The sequence below is a fragment of the Silurus meridionalis genome, chromosome 7, assembly GCF_014805685.1.
Source record: "Silurus meridionalis isolate SWU-2019-XX chromosome 7, ASM1480568v1, whole genome shotgun sequence".
NCBI classification, from domain to species: domain Eukaryota; kingdom Metazoa; phylum Chordata; class Actinopteri; order Siluriformes; family Siluridae; genus Silurus; species Silurus meridionalis.
Genome location: NC_060890.1, coordinates 18214978 through 18231162, shown reverse-complemented (window position 1 = coordinate 18231162; position 16185 = coordinate 18214978). Strand labels below are relative to the sequence as shown.

General features: G+C 38.5%; 1 protein-coding gene and 1 non-coding gene across 2 annotated transcripts in view; one reads left to right on the top strand and one right to left on the bottom strand.

Annotated features, from left to right (window-relative positions):
- prkcea (protein kinase C, epsilon a) overlaps window positions 1-16185 on the bottom strand; it is a 58669-nt gene that overhangs the window by 30068 nt on the left and 12416 nt on the right. Inside the window, exon 2 of the mRNA XM_046853738.1 lies at window positions 7010-7073. Coding sequence (XP_046709694.1) covers window positions 7010-7073 — 64 coding nt within the window. The remainder of the gene's footprint in view (window positions 1-7009; window positions 7074-16185) is intronic.
- trnag-ccc lies at window positions 10926-10997 on the top strand. The gene has a single exon. It is a non-coding gene; the product is annotated as a tRNA-Gly (tRNA).

Below are 16185 nucleotides of genomic sequence, written 5' to 3'. Positions count from 1 at the left end.
TTTGTAAATGAACAAAGGGCAGAATAAACAATTCACATGTTTTGTTGCCAGCTTAGAAGCCTAATATTTGTGAAGCATTTACTGTAAGTGTAAAACACAGCAAGACCCTCTCCTCTTGCCCCTATTTTTAAAATCCCTTAATCCTCCTCATCATCCTCAGTTTTTAAGTTCCACTCTCCTCTCATGAAATTCTCTCACTTGTCCCTCTCTGTGTCAGCGTAGAGTGGAGAATGAATCGTGCAGGAGGCTGAGCTGATGAGAGGGCAGGCTGAGTGGAACCGAGGGCCATGTTCGCCCACTGCCAGACTGCCAGAGGACAACAATTCAACGCCAACACCACTTCAGCCCCAGACAAACTATAAACAAGCAACACAAGCACACTCCAAGCCAACCACGGTTCAGCCACACACCACTGAAAACAGTATTATCCAGAGAGAAAGAAAGTGAGAAAAATTACACATCTGCTGGAAGCACAATATGGGTCCATATAATTGCTTGAGGTCAATTAATTACACGATAGCTGAAATTGATCAGAGACAGATTCATATTTCAGGGCACTGACATGGGAACTATGAAAAACATGAGAATTTTTTATAATAAAAGCAAAAATGACATTGCCCAGTGGTCATGGTTTTAACTGGTTGGGTATCAATTAAGAGATAATTAGTTTTGCACGTTAACTTTAAATCAGTTAACACACAATGAAAGTCTGTCTCACCTTATATATCTATTCTCAAATCCCTAAATATGTATTCGCCAAGGATGTAAGTTTAGTAGAACTCTATGATCATGACTCATTGAGAGCAAAACTAGAGGTCTTGAAGCGTCCAACTCAATTGCTTTTGTAAATGGTACCACACTTATTCCCTAACAATTTGTATAACCTGCCATAAATTAATCAATAAATTATTAAAATTATTTGTTACAATTGTATAATATTAATTGTTTACTGAATTCACCACATATTTGGGGTAAAAAGAGATTAGTGTAAATGTGATATTTTGCTGAACTGTTCTTTTGTAATGTTTGGTGAGAGCTCATCTCATTTGTCTTCCTTAGATTTAGACTGACATGACAAAAAGCAGACTGACAAGGGCACAGAGATTTATTCTTCAATCTCTATCTATCTCTTTCTCTCAGAAACACACTGGCTAAAGATAAAAACAGGGAAATGATGGACATGCTGTGTCTAGAAGAGATGTTATCTAACAAGCCATCTGGCAAATATCTCTCTTGCCTGCTCTCTTTCAACATATTAGAGCAGAGCAAAATGCTTTAATCTGTAGAAATACTACATTCTAAAAAACTACAACTTCCATGAATACACAAAAAGTGCAATATATTGAGGTGCTAAAGGCATTCTGAAAACAGATTTTGAACAGATGAGGACTTCAGACCAATCTATTTTACAAGCAGGTCTCTCATCTCTTGGCCTCTTTCTCTCTTTGCCTTTCCAGACCTTGTTCTCGCCTTTTTTTTTCCATCCCTGGAAACCTGTGAGCTCACAGCCTGGTTTCCATGACAACCTCTGCAATCTAAACGATCGGAGCGCTAGGGCTGCCCTGCTGTACAAACACGAGGAGAGAGTGGAAAAGACCCTGAACACACTCATGAACCGATCGATTTAAACATGACGGAGATAGCGGTAAAGATCTAAGCAGAGAGAAGGGATAGAGAGAAGAGAATGATGGGAAAGGCTCAGGCTTAAAACAAATCACTGAGAGAGAGAGAGAGAGAGAGAGAGAGAGAGAGAGAGAGAGAGAGAGAAAACACAAGTGTCTAAAAATAGATCTCTCACTCCACCATTCTCTCCAGAGCTGCATGTGTTTGCATGGTAACTGGTGATGGGTTGCACACATTAGGAATGAATTAAGCCTCAGACAAAGTTGAGGTGAGGATAAAAGGGGACATTGGTGGGCACAGAATGTATAATGAGGAAAGTGAGAACAGAAACTGGGCATTTTTTTGTTAAAGTAATGGCTTGGTATTTCATCTTCAAATTGTGTACATATGTTAGAAAATGTCCACTTTAATCGGAACACATGCATTTCTTTGGCAGAAGCAGAATGCAAAAAATCATACAGATACAGGTTGAGAACTTGAGTTAAACTGTTGGTCTCCTATGAGTTCTCACACACAATAGTCTTGAAAGGATAGAGTGTAAAACAAATAACTTCTGGTGTGCAGAGGGACTGCAGAAGGAAACATCTTGTTGACCTTTAGCTGTTCTAGCCCATCCATGGTTTGATGTTTTGTGCATGCTGAGATGCTTTTCTGGTCACCACGGTTGTGAGGAGTGATTATCAGAGTTACTCTATCTTTCTTTGCAGCTTTAACCTATCGGGACATTTCCTCTGACCTTTCTTATCACCAAGGCGTTGAAAGCAACTGCATGTTTCTTGTTTTTTACACAATTCTGAGTAATCCCAGACTATGTGTGAAAATCCCAGGAGATTTTCTGAAGTTCTCAAAACAGTCCTCCTAGTAGCAAAAACTACACCATGGTTTAAATCAATTAGATCAGACTTTTCCCCTATTCTAATGTTTGATGTAAACATTAACTGAAGTTTTTGAACCTGTATCTGTAGGATTGTATGTATTGTGCAGCTGTCATTGTTAATAAATACATATTATTTTATCCGATACCGAAGCAACAAATACTAAATAAAGAAAAAATATATATATTTTTTTTTTTTGGGGGGGTGGGGTATCTGATGTACTTTATGTAGTGTCCTAAGTAGTGTCTTAATACAAGTCCTATTTACTTTTGTGTAGTTATGTTCTCTTCTGTGGCACCTTGTTCCTGGTTGGAATGCCAAAATAAAGCTTAAGTGACTTGACTACTTTATGTACAGTGTACATATAAAGTCTCTTCCAAATAGAAAAAAAACAGCTAATCCTCTTCCTCTTCCACATTTAACATGTTTCAAGACAAATCATTCACCACCTTTATATTTTATTCTTTAGGAGTGTTAATAATCTTTACATATGAAATATAAAACATGAAATATAAAATCTTAAAGAAAAGAACAATAATTATGGGAATTATATTTGCTTTTGGAAAGGCAAGCCAATTTGGTAGGTGTTCAGGTGTTAACTTGAAAATAGCTGTGTGCAATATTTCTCAAAATAATTAGGTTTATCGTTTCTCAATATTGGACTTTGGACTGTGTATGTAGGTTGAGGGTGGTCAAGCAAGATAGGCAAAATGATCTCTTAAAAAATAATAGACACAAAGGTTCGCAATTGATGGTTGATGGCACACGTACAAGTAACATCCCTAGGATTCCAGCTAAGTACATACGATAATCCATAGCTTAGTCTCATTTGCTATTTTGAGACATCTAAACCCTGTTCGGCAAATATAATGAACACGGCAGAAAGTTTTCTGTCCATGAACATACATATATATATATATATATATATATATATATATATATATATATATATATATATGCATGCATGCAGACACACACACACACACACATGCATGCACACACACAGATAGATATTTACGAATTAAACACACCACCAGTGCACCCAAGTTCACTAGTCAGTGTTATTAAATAAATTCAATCCTGCTCATTGCTTTAGTTAGTGGCTGGTGGGTGATTCTTTTCTAAATATAAAAACAACATGAACACGTACTGTATGACCAACACTTCTCACGTCACACTTTACATCCCACAGTATAGCTGTATGTGTAACTCACAAGTTTCAGTATAAAATTAAACACAGGCTTGATATGCTTGTTTTAGCACCCTGACAGAAGAACAGACAGCATAAATAGCTCTCCGATGTCATCAGTGATGATCAGAAATAGACTGATTCAGAAAGCCCAGATGATGTGATGAAGTGAATAAATTTTTATTAACTTCAGTTTATGCCATGAGGAAGCAACATACAGGACGCACCATCTCTATTTTAGCCTTCTGTGTATGACATTTAGTTTTTCCTGCGAAGGGTTTTTTGGCAGTACAGAGGAAGATGATGCTGCTCCAAGTGGGACTCACTCCAAATCTAATAATTACATGGAGCCTGTCTTTCTGACACAGGGCTTATACAGTCAGCAACATAAAATTTTTTTCTCCCATCATGAACTACTGTTGAGCAGAGCAGGGCCAAGCAGGTGGGATTATGGGTAATGGTGCAGGGATTGTGGGGAGCTGCAGCACAAGCTATTCAGAACTGCATAGCCTCAAGCATCACTGAAAATAGCTCAGCTTTCCCCCACAGCGTTGGAGAGTTTCTCTTGTGTGTAAGTGTGTGTCATCGATTGGCCTGTCTATGGAAACAGAAAAGTCCAACAGGATACTGCTCACTTTCGTTGCCATGGAAGTACAAGGTCATGTTAGGGTCATCATTACGGAAAGAAATAGGATATTGTGTATTTTGGATATGTATATTGGATATTTTAATGTCGGCTTCTATAGACGTAACTAATCGAAAAGTAGACATCAATTCTTTGAAAATGATTAGGATGGTATCTTGATGGCTATTTATCTTACAGTGCTCTGACACATTTGAGGTAGCTGGTTGCAAACTTTAGTTCAGTCATGACAAGCAGGAGTAACAAAGTCAACAAACAACAACAGAAGGAATATAGCCATAAAGTTTTTATTTTGGAAACGAGTGGCTTAGTAGGCTTGCAGAAGTGTGTATAAAATACTTTAACACTTAAATTAATATACTCAAACTAAAGGTTACTTTCACAAAAAAAATAAAAAAATTATTGGGATATGGTACACATCACATGACTATTGTCATGGTATAATGTCTGAATGATGGTCAGTTTGAATGTCTCAGATTCTAATGGAATTTTCATTAATTATGATGAGATTACTTGTGAAGACAAGCCACAATTGAAATCCTGTGGAAACAGATGCACCAAAACTACTGGAAAATTACAGGGAAACTATATACATATGTTGCATTTGAATGCTGTTAATTTCATTAATGCAAAGCCAGAACAGGTGAAGGTCTACTATGTTGAAGGTTTTATTGTTAACATGCTATTTGTGTGTTTATGGAAGTACATCTACTGGTCTATTCATTGTCACTCATTTCGTAGCCCATGTAATATCACCCCAGCCAGGCAAAGCACTTGCCTCTGGGTGGATGAAGCAAATCAACCAGAAATCAATGAGCATGCGAACGAACAGAGTCACACACTGCGGCGGGCTTCCTGGAACAGAGCAGAGATCATGACCAGGGCTTAGTGCAGGCCTGTGCAAAAAGAGACCAATCCAATGAAGCATAAATGATGCTGCACTTTCATTAACAGCCTATGCAAAGTGACCAGGCACTGTACACATGGTGCTGAGCCATGCCCACACATTAGCACAAAACAGCTGTTTGCAGTGAGACACAGACAAGCTAGAATTAAACTGAAATTAGTTACCAACACCACGCAGCAGGGGCTTGTGATTACAGTGTCAACCACACACCAACACCATTATCGTTTTACACACTAATCATCCATCTGTGTGTTTGTTTTTGGTGTGTGTGTGTGTGTGTGTTTGTCTGCTAATCCTGGCAGCATCCTCTGGAATTCAGGAAGATATTATCTCAGGATGTTGGTAAACCAGCCCAGTATGCTTAAAGCTTTATCTACATTAGAACTGTCAGAAGAAATTTATGTTTGAATGTTCCTAATATTTCTGTTTCTGAGAAATATTCTCAGTTGTTTGTGGTCCAAAGTGTTCCTATCAGTTATGTAAAAACATACACATTTCCTTAACTTTGTGGTGACCTTTATAGTGAATAGATCTTAGCCCAGCTGCATGTTGAAGTGTCTAAAAATAAGTACACACTATATAAAAATGGAAGGAAAACATTACTACTAATTATTAAAACAAAACAGATCCTGAAACATTTAATGTTTTGATTATGATATTGCCTGACTTTGAGATTTTATGTGGTTCATAAACATAATGTTATATTACAGGTTATGTTAATATGTATGGCACTATAAAATTGTAGACATGCATTGTGATTTTCAAAAATGTAATCTCTGTGACTGCCCCATTACCTAAGCTACAATGAGTAAAATGCAGGACTGAATATAAATGTATTTTTGAGGCACTTTTAAAACTTAAAAAATCTAAGTACAATATAAATGCAGCATTTACTGTGTACTACTTTGTGTTAGCTACTTTGAATATACAGCTGGACAGCTGATTGTTTATTGCCTTGCTGGCCACACAAAAAATATGAAGGTGTAGGCAAAGATCAGAATAAATAAAGATATTATTCTGGCCGATAGAGAAATTGCAGTGTTTCAGTCTGGAGGGAAAACTGCTTGATGTGAAACCCAGTTTATATACATATCTTCATTTGTGCAACAAACAGCTCCTCAGTAAAAAATAACCTCACTATTGCTAAAACAAAATTAAATAAATCTTTTAACATTCTGAAAGTAAAGGCTGTCCATGGATGAACTTTTTGATATTGTGAGAGAATATATGAAGTTCCTAAAGAAAGCCAAGATAAGCTGAAATGTGTGCATTTCATATCCTGAAACGGATATGTGGTGGTTCATTAGATTTGCTCCAGTGCACAGGAAGCTTCAGTGTGCCAGCCTGCAGTCGAGAGCTGCAATATTGCGTGGGAGCTTTTCAGGTTGCTCAGACGCTATGATCCTCGCATTTCCGGCACCCACACACACTTTCAGAGTTTTAAAGAGTGGGATTTCCCTGCAGATAGCTGCCACTTTATCCAACACTTTCTCCAACATACACAGACACACACACACACACACACACACACACACACACACACACACACACACAAAATGTTGCAGTCAAGCTAGCACAGGAAGTGCCAAACTTATTGTTATAACGTATATGTATCAAAAAGCAGAAGACCATTGTAAAACAAAACAGAACCTTCTTCAGATCAGAAGCAGTTCAGATAAAGCAAAGACACATTGATTATCTTCCTGCATTTCAAAAGTTTTTTAGTCGGGAAACATCTTAAATTTGAATGTCTGTATTTATTATCATTTTACCTTCACTGGAAGATCCTGACAAGTCGATGATGACATAGACTTTACCCTCAGGCTCCAGGTCAATCTGAGGATAAAACACACACGGATCAGAGATTAGAGGATTTACACTCTATTTCACTCACATTTCACTCTTATTAATTGATTCAGAAATTATACAATCACTGTGACATCAAAGCACTATTCACAACCTATTTCATTATACCATGCATCTCATCAGTCTCTGTGCTTTACACCTATAAGCATAGTTCAGAAAATATGTTGTATACCTATTTACAGTACATTCTCAATAATGGTTTATAACAGGCATGCTTTATCTGATATATTTACCAAATATACTACACTGATGACTTCCCTTCTTCTCCTTATTTTTGCACTTGTATTTTTGCAGTCCTATTTTAGTATAGCATAACAGGATAAGTACGCCGGATTTTCTTAGCGCACTATGCTGCCATACTGTTGCATTTTTTTATAATTTCCCATATAGCTGTTTCTCTTAGTTATGAACATGCTGAACTACAAACATTTAGCATAGAGAATGCCGATGTTTTATAAATCTACTTCAGATCATTTGCACTACCAAGACGCCCACCCTGCCATCATCACAGCATGGGGCAGCTGAGCCATGTGAGGTAGAAGCTTCACACTGACAGAAAACCACTGCTTAATCTCATTATCCAGAGTGAGACAGTCAAAGAACAAGAGTGTGAGATGAGGGGGATGGAAAGAGTGAAGGCTGTGGCATGTCCAATAGTCGGAGGAGGATAGGGTTGTCAAGAAGATGGCTGAATCAGGATACTTGGAAGGTTTAAATAAAAACTGCAAATGAAAGAATATATACTACTCAGTACAATCTTCAGTTGTAGAATAAGGATAATCACCATAGTTTCACTTTCCAATTGTCCATTTTTTCTTCTAGCAATAAAATGAGGCTATAAGGTAATTTTATTAAAATAAAATATAGATTAAAAAAAAAATGCTAACTACATACAGGTGCATCTCAATAAATTAGAATATAATAAAAAATTAATTGAGTAATTCAATACAAAAAGTGAAAATCGCATATTATACAGATTCATCACACGCGCTAATATATATTTCCGTTGTTTATTTCTTTTAACTTTGATTAGGTTCCCTGGTGGTCTAGTGGTTAGGATTCGAGGCTCTCACCACCACGGCCCAGGTTTGATTCCCAGTCAGGGAACCAACCCCAGCCATTAGAATTGCACAAAGCAGTGCACTCTTAGTGCCAAGCCCGGATAAATGGGGAGGGTTGCGTTAGGAAGAGCATCCAGCGTAAAAACATGTGCCAAATGGAACATGCGGATCACGAATACGGATGATCCGCTGTGGCACACACACCAAAAAGAAAGTTTTTTTTATTTCTTTTCATTTTAATTATTATGGCTTATAGCTAATGAAAAGCCAGAATTTAGTATCTCAGAAAACTAGAATATTGTGAAAAAGTATAATATTGGAGACTTGTGGTGTCACACTTTAATCAGCTAAAATAAATAAACTTTTTAATGATATTCTAATTTATTGAGATGCACCTGTAGGTGTTGGCCAAATCAAGATAATTGTATTATAATACTGCCTTATAAAATTAAAGGTTTATATTACTGGCACTTTTTGCTTTATTTGGTTGGCTTATAACAGACGTGAGTATAGGGGATGTAACATACAACCTCTGTGATGTAACATACAACCTATATGCCTATTTTACCCCACAACCTCCAGCCTCCTCTCTTCCTGCTTTCATGGATACAGTTCCTTGCCATGAGTTCTTTAGTGCTGTTTAATAAAAGCCTCAGATTGAAAAAAATTATCATGTCTCATTTATTGTGTCAGCATATTTCATTAATCACATATCACATCGCATTTCTCTGCCTATAAACAACTGCACCTATTTGTAAATTCTAAATTATTCTATATGAAATATCTAAATAAATGTCTATGCTTTAATGACAAATGACATCAAACATCTATACAGCATGCAGTATGCCTGTAAGTAGTCTCCTTGCTTCTTAGAGAGTTAAATAAGCTGAAAAACAAATTGAATGAATAGCTGATGATGTCATCTAGAGCGCAAAGGAGGTGATGGCATGTCTGTCACCCTGTCATACAAGCCCCTCCCCCTTCCGGTGATGTCATCAGATTCCATTGCATTGATGTCTCTTCGAGTGAGGCTGTCTCTAAGGTTCAACGACCACTAAATATAGCAGAGGAAGGAAAAGCTTCTGTGTGTGTGCATGTGCGTGTGTGTGCGTGTGCGCACATGTGTGTGTTTATGTGAGTGTACGTGCTCACTTGTCCCACGTGTGCAATTTTCTCTGATGATACTGTCTGTATAAGTGGGGTAAACGCTTTGCAGCTAAACAATGTTGGCAAGACACAGTCGAGATTCTCTGGCTCCATGTGGGTGTGTGTGTGTGTGTATGTGTACATGAATAAGTGCATGCTGTGTCCTATTTCCCAAAGTCACTCTCATCATAAGGTGCTGGAGGATTGTAGACTGTGCTCAAAGCACAACTTGTGTACACACACACACACACACACACACACACACACACACACACACACACACACACACACACACACACAAACAGAGCGCAGGCAGCAGTGTGATGCCCCGGCGATGGCCTCGCTTCACTTCACACACCCAGAATGCGCTCCCAGCCAGGCCAAACAACGCTTCAACTACTCCCCCTGAACAACACACACACGCACACACACACACACACACACACACACACACACACACACACACACACACAAAGCCTGAAGTCACCAGAACTCTGGCTTCCATTACTAAAAGTAACAAAGTCTGTGGCAGAGAACTGGACTCTCTCACATAGCTGGTAACTAAAATGCTAATCTACATTTTAGTGTTACTGACCATTTTATTGTTTCCTTAATAATTACATGGTTAGGACAATTTATCTCAGGTTGTTTTAAACATAAAATATAAAACACTATTTTGTTTACTACAACCCCGAATAAAAGAAGTATGAAGCATATGATGTATATGACTCTGGTACAGTTATCTTAATAAATTAAATGCAGTATGGTCATTTTAATGTTATAATAGAACCGAACCTACAAAAACTTCAATAGCACTAGATACTGTATATGATATAATGGACTACCTGATCAAGCACAGTTTATACATGGTAATTGTAGCATTAATGCTTTTTCACTGCACTTATTTTCTATATTTATAACTAATTTACATTTTGAAATCATTTCCCATTGTATCAGGATTTCACTCTAATAATCAAAAATATTTAAAAAAATAACACGTCATTCTGAGGGTCTTGTGTTTTCAAAAGTGAACTGGACTGATGTGTTATCACATAACTTTAGTAAATCAGTCGATAATTAGAATAATTCCGTGCTACATACAAGTACTGCAATCATTATTATAATGCTTAATTTATCTACACTCAGAAGGACCCTCCTTGTATGTGAAAACAGATTCAGATAATACAGTCAATTTATAATCAAATTATTCCTAAATACAATTTTTTTTTTGTGCCAAATATTTACTACAATATTGCTTTCTCATATAACCAGCTAATAAAAAAGAAGCTGAAGCTAAAACCAGCTTGCACAGAGTCAATAAATGGGATAAATTGTTGTTTTTGTATCAGCACATGGACTAATTGTAAAAGTTGCATAAATATATTTACTTTACTCTCTATTCAATTAAATTCTATTTTACTTGTGTAGTGCTTTCAACAATGGAAATCAGCTTTACAGAAATGAATAGAGTAAGAATACAAAAACTTAATAAAACAGCTTCTAGGTTTATCCCTAATGTGCAAAGCAGTGGTGACAAAAGCATGGAAAGAAAACACTATGCTGATTGAGGAAGAAAGATTTATTTATTTAACAGTATTTTTTTATGCATCTTTGGTCCCTGGTGGTCTAGTGGTTAGGATGCGGCGCTCCCGCCGCTGCGGCCCGGGTTCGATCCCCGGTCAGGGAACCAACTCCAGCGGCTCTTAGTGTCGGTCCCAAGCCCGGATAAATGGGGAGGGTTGCATTAGGAAGGGCATCCAGTGTAAAAACATGTGCCAAATCAAACATGCGGATGATCCGCTGTGGCAACCCCTAACGGGAGAAGCTGAAAGAAAGTTTTTATTTTTTATGTATATTTAAGCTGTCCATGTGAACCATTGCAAGCAAGTGGTTTCCATTTGAGGAGAACGCCATGCAGAGGTAGAGAATCAGGATAGTTCAGGAAGGTCCAGAGAGCAAAAGGGGACAGTCATATTGATTGAGTATTAAAAAATGGTGTAATTTTCTGCACTGATGTTAACTTGAAAGAAAAAGATATCCCATGTGTAGAGTAATTATAATGTATGATGTAATTATATACAAACACATACACTGCCACAAAGGTAGTACACACAACTGTATAGAATGTATTTGTATGCTGTAGCATTACTGTTACTAAGATCAAGACGAAGGTTAAAGTAGAAGAACTTAAGTGGCCTGCACAGAGTGTTAATTCACTCTACTCCTGTATATTGTAATGATTTATAGTCTCACTATCCAGTGCCACGCAGCAGAGAACCACTCGCTTGCTAATCAGAGATACTGAGATAAATAGGAATTTCTATTCTAAGGGCTGTACAAATATAAAATTATTAAAAATGAAATCAATGAAAATGAATATGAAGCATTCTCCACCTCATGACTAACAAAATCGAAGAGGTAATATTTACCAATTTGTGTTGTCATTGTCATATTTTAGTCTTTATACCATGGCCAAAATACGGCACAACAAAAGTCCCACTCCTACAACAAACCAGGGTTCAAGAAGCAAACCGTCAACACTGAGCAAGCAGCGCAGTGACAGACCTGTCAATCAGCTGATTTGTGCCAACTAAATAATGCAGAGCTGCGTTGCTTAGCACCGGCTCACATTACACACACAGGCATATACACACAAACACAATCTTATGCGCACACATTGAGTAGAGAGGAAGAAAATGTAAAACCATGGGCATTTGTGCATGTATATAAATGCATTTAAAGGACAGTTAAAGGATGAAGAGAGATGAAGCAAGAAGCAAGGATATATATATGTGTGTGTGTGTGTGTGTGTGTGTGTGTGTGTGTGTGTGTATGTGTATGTGTATGTGCGCGCAAAAAAGATATGGTGCAGGGATAAAGCAAAGGATAAGTTGGGGACAGCAGTAGATCCTCTTATGTAACACCCTCTGCTTACTCTTATCCCTGGCACAAACAAGTGTGTGTGGTTTATGCCTGTGTGTGTATGTGAGAGAGACAGTCAACTGACAAAGGAAATCAATATCATTTTAAATAAAATATATACATTTGTGTATAACCAAAGCCAAGATGCATTAAAGCTGTTTCAGCGGCTCACGAAAGCCCAAAACCTTACTGAACAATGCTGTTGTTTTTTTCCTTTAATTTGTCACCTGCTTGCTTGCATGAGTTCTGGGAAATACACAAATTGCTCAACTTGTGCTTTCCTTCCATCTCTGTTACACTTTAGCTCTCCTCACTACTGCACAAATACCTACACACAAGTCCAAAAGAATAAATAGCTCACACACACACACACACACACACACACACACACACACACACACACACACACACACACACTTCTAGATATATAAAATTAATTTCTCTAGTGTCTCTTAAGTTTGTTTAAATGTCAGTTGTTATCCTTTTGAGTATTTATTATAATTAATTTAACTTTAATTGAACTTCAAATTAATTTCATTTTGATGTTTTCTCCCATGCTGACTAACAAAGCAATAGGTTCAGTATCCTTGTGACGTTGTTAAAAACAGCCACAAATCTTTATTTGAGTGACAATTTTAGCAATATCTGTTCAGACTGATACTGGTGTAAAATGTTACAAGGGTTAAAATACAATTTTACTTACTCGATTTTATTAACAATTTGAATAAGCATCCTGCCATGATCACTCCTCTGATATTTTGTACAATTTTCAACAAAAATTTGCAGAACATTTATATAGTTTCTTACAGTGTTTCCTGCTTCTTTTAAAACTTAAGGGTAAGAGTAAAACCGCAGAGTGCAAAACTGACACATGGTGTAAAATATTTGAACATCATTACATAACATAGTTCTCTGATATTTTGCCCAGTGCCCAAATGCTTGTGTAACACAGATCATTTTGTGAACACTTTCTAAGAATGATGCTCTCTCAATAAAGGTTAAATCTCTAGTTTTTGGATAACGGCTACATAAAAATAATCATTGTAAAAAAGAATCGATTGTTGGATACAGCATAACATGCACTTTATACATACAGTCATGTGAAAATGAAATTAAAACCTATTTGAAATATATTTTACATATCAGGAAATAATAAAAATCATTTGGTCCTTAAAAGGTCTTAAAATTACCGTATTTTCCGGACTATAAGCCGCTACTTTTTTCCCACGTTTTGAAACCCGCAGCTTAAACAACGAAGCGGCTAATTTATGGATTTTTCCTGGGTTTTTCCCGGTTTCACAAACTTCAAGCCTAAAAAACTGAACCCCATAACATTAGACCAATGAAATTTCCGAACGGGTTCAGGTGAACCAATGAAACTCTTTATATTAAATCAGATGCGCTTCCACTGAATCGGGCCGCACCACATCATAAATATGGATGATGTTCCTCTGATGTTTGACCTGCCACTCACTCGGACTGTCTACAGGAAATGCGAATCATTCGTCACGGAGAAAAGCTTCACCGATGGTGATTTTTAAACGCACGACGATGCCAAAAGGAAAACTCCCGAGAGAAATTGCTGTGAAAGGAAGGAGGAAGACAGTGAACAGTGACTTTCTTGGTAGGCTACTGTTTAGATACAAGCCGTGTTATAGGCACTGTCTTTCGTTAAAATCTGTGTAAAGGTCATTAGTTTCAGTGTAAACTTATAGACAGGTGCGGCTTATTTATGTTCAAAATCAAAATCTTTGTAAAATTCAGTGGGTGCGGCTTATATTTGAGTGCGCTTAATAGTCTGGAAATTACGGTAGTTAAATAAAACCTCAGATGGATAACAGCAGGATGTATTATACCGCATCATTATTTATTTATTTATTTATAACCCAGCCATTAGGGAGGCACAAGCCAGTGCATTCTTAGTGCCGGTCCCAAGCCCGGGTAAATGGGGAGGGTTGCGTTAGGAAGGGCATCCAGCGTAAAACACGTGCCAAATCAAATATGCGGATCACAAATGAGAATTTCATACCGGATCGGTCGAGGCCCGGGTTAACAACGACCGCCACAGGTATCGTTAGCCGACAGGGTACCGGTGGAAATTGGGCTACTGTTGGCCGAAGGAGGAGAAGGAGAGGAGGAAGACGTCTACAGAGACGGCAGGGAAAGGAGCAGTGTAGGAGAGTGGAGGTTCGGGTTGGTACTTTAAATGTTGGTACTATGACGGGTAAAGGAGAGAGGTAGCTGATATGATGGAGAGGAGAAAGGTAGATATGTTGTGTGTTCAGGAGACCAAGTGGAAAGGGAGTAAGGCCAGGAACATTGGAGGTGGGTTTAAACTGTTTTATCATGGTGTGGATGGAAAGAGAAATGGTGTAGGGGTGATTCTGAAGGAAGAGTACAGTAAGAGTGTAGTGGAGGTGAAGAGAGTTTCTGATAGGGTGATGATCGTGAAGGTGGAAGTTGAAGGATGATGATAAATGTCATCAGTGCCTATGCTCCACAAGTTGGCTGTGAGATGGAGGAGAAGGAAAGATTCTGGAGTGAATTAGATGAAGTGGTAGATGGTGTACCTAGGAAAGAACGGTTAGTGATTGGGGCGGACTTTAATGGGCATGTGGGTGAAGGGAACAGAGGTGATGAGGAGGTGATGGGTAGGTATGGTTTTAAGGAGAGGAATGTGGAAGGGCAGATGGTGGTAGATTTTGCTAAAAGGATGGAAATGGCAGTGGTGAACACTTATTTTAAAAAGAAGGAGGATCATAGGGTGACGATAAGAGTGGAGGAAGGTGCACACAGGTGGACTATGTGCTATGCAGGAGATGCAACCTGAAGGAGATTGGCGACTGTAAGGTGTTGGCAGGGGACAGTGTAGCTAGACAGCATAGGATGGTGGTCTGTAGGATGGTTTTGGAGGCGAGGATGAAGAGGAGGAGAGTGAGGACTGAAAGAAGAATAAGATGGTGGAAACTGAAGGAGGAAGAGTGTAGTGTGAGGTTCAGGGAAGAGGTCAGAGAGAGGCTCAGTGGTGTTAAGGAGGTGTTGGATGATTGGGCAACTACTGCAGGAGTGATGAGGAGGCAGCTAGAAAAGTACTTGGTGTGACATCTGGAAATAGAAAGGAAGACAAGGAGACGTGGTGGTGGAATGAGGAAGTGCAGGAGAGCATAAGGAGAAAGAGGTTGGCAAAACAGAAGTGGGATAGACAGAGTGATGAGAAAAGTAGGCAGGAGTACAAGGAGATGCGGCAGCAGGTTAAGAGGGATGTGGCGAAAGCCAAGGAAAAGGCATATGAGGAGCTGTATGAGAGGTTGGACACTAAGGAAGGAGAAAAGGATTTGTACCGATTGGCCAGGCAGAGGGACCGAGCTGGAAAGGATGTACTGCAAGTTAGAGCAGTAAAGGATGGAGAGGAAATGTGTTGACTAGTGAGGAGAGTGTGTTGAGAAGGTGGAGGGAGTATTTTGAGCAGCTGATGAATGAGGAAAATCAGAGAGAGAGAAGGTTGGATGATGTGGAGATGGTGAAGCAGGATGTAGATAAGATTAGTAAGGAGGAAGTGAGAGCAGCGATTAAGAGGATGAAGAGTGGAAAGTCGGTTGGACCAGATGACATACCGGTGGAAGCGTGGAGATGTTTAGGAGAGATGGCAGTGGGGTTTTGACCAGATTGTTTAACAGGATTTTGGAAGGTGAGAAGATGCCTGAGGAATGGAGAAAGAGTGTGCTGGTACCGATCTTTAAGCATAAAGGAGATGTGCAGACCTGCAGTAACTACAGGGGTATTAAGTTGATCAGTCACACCATGAAGTTATGGGAAAGAGTAGTGGAAGCCAGGCTGAGAGAAGAGGTGACCATCTGTGAGCAACAGTATGGTTTCATGCCGAGGAAGAGCACCACAGATGCCATATTTGCTTTGAGAATGTTGATGGAGAAGTATAGAGAAGGACAGAAGGA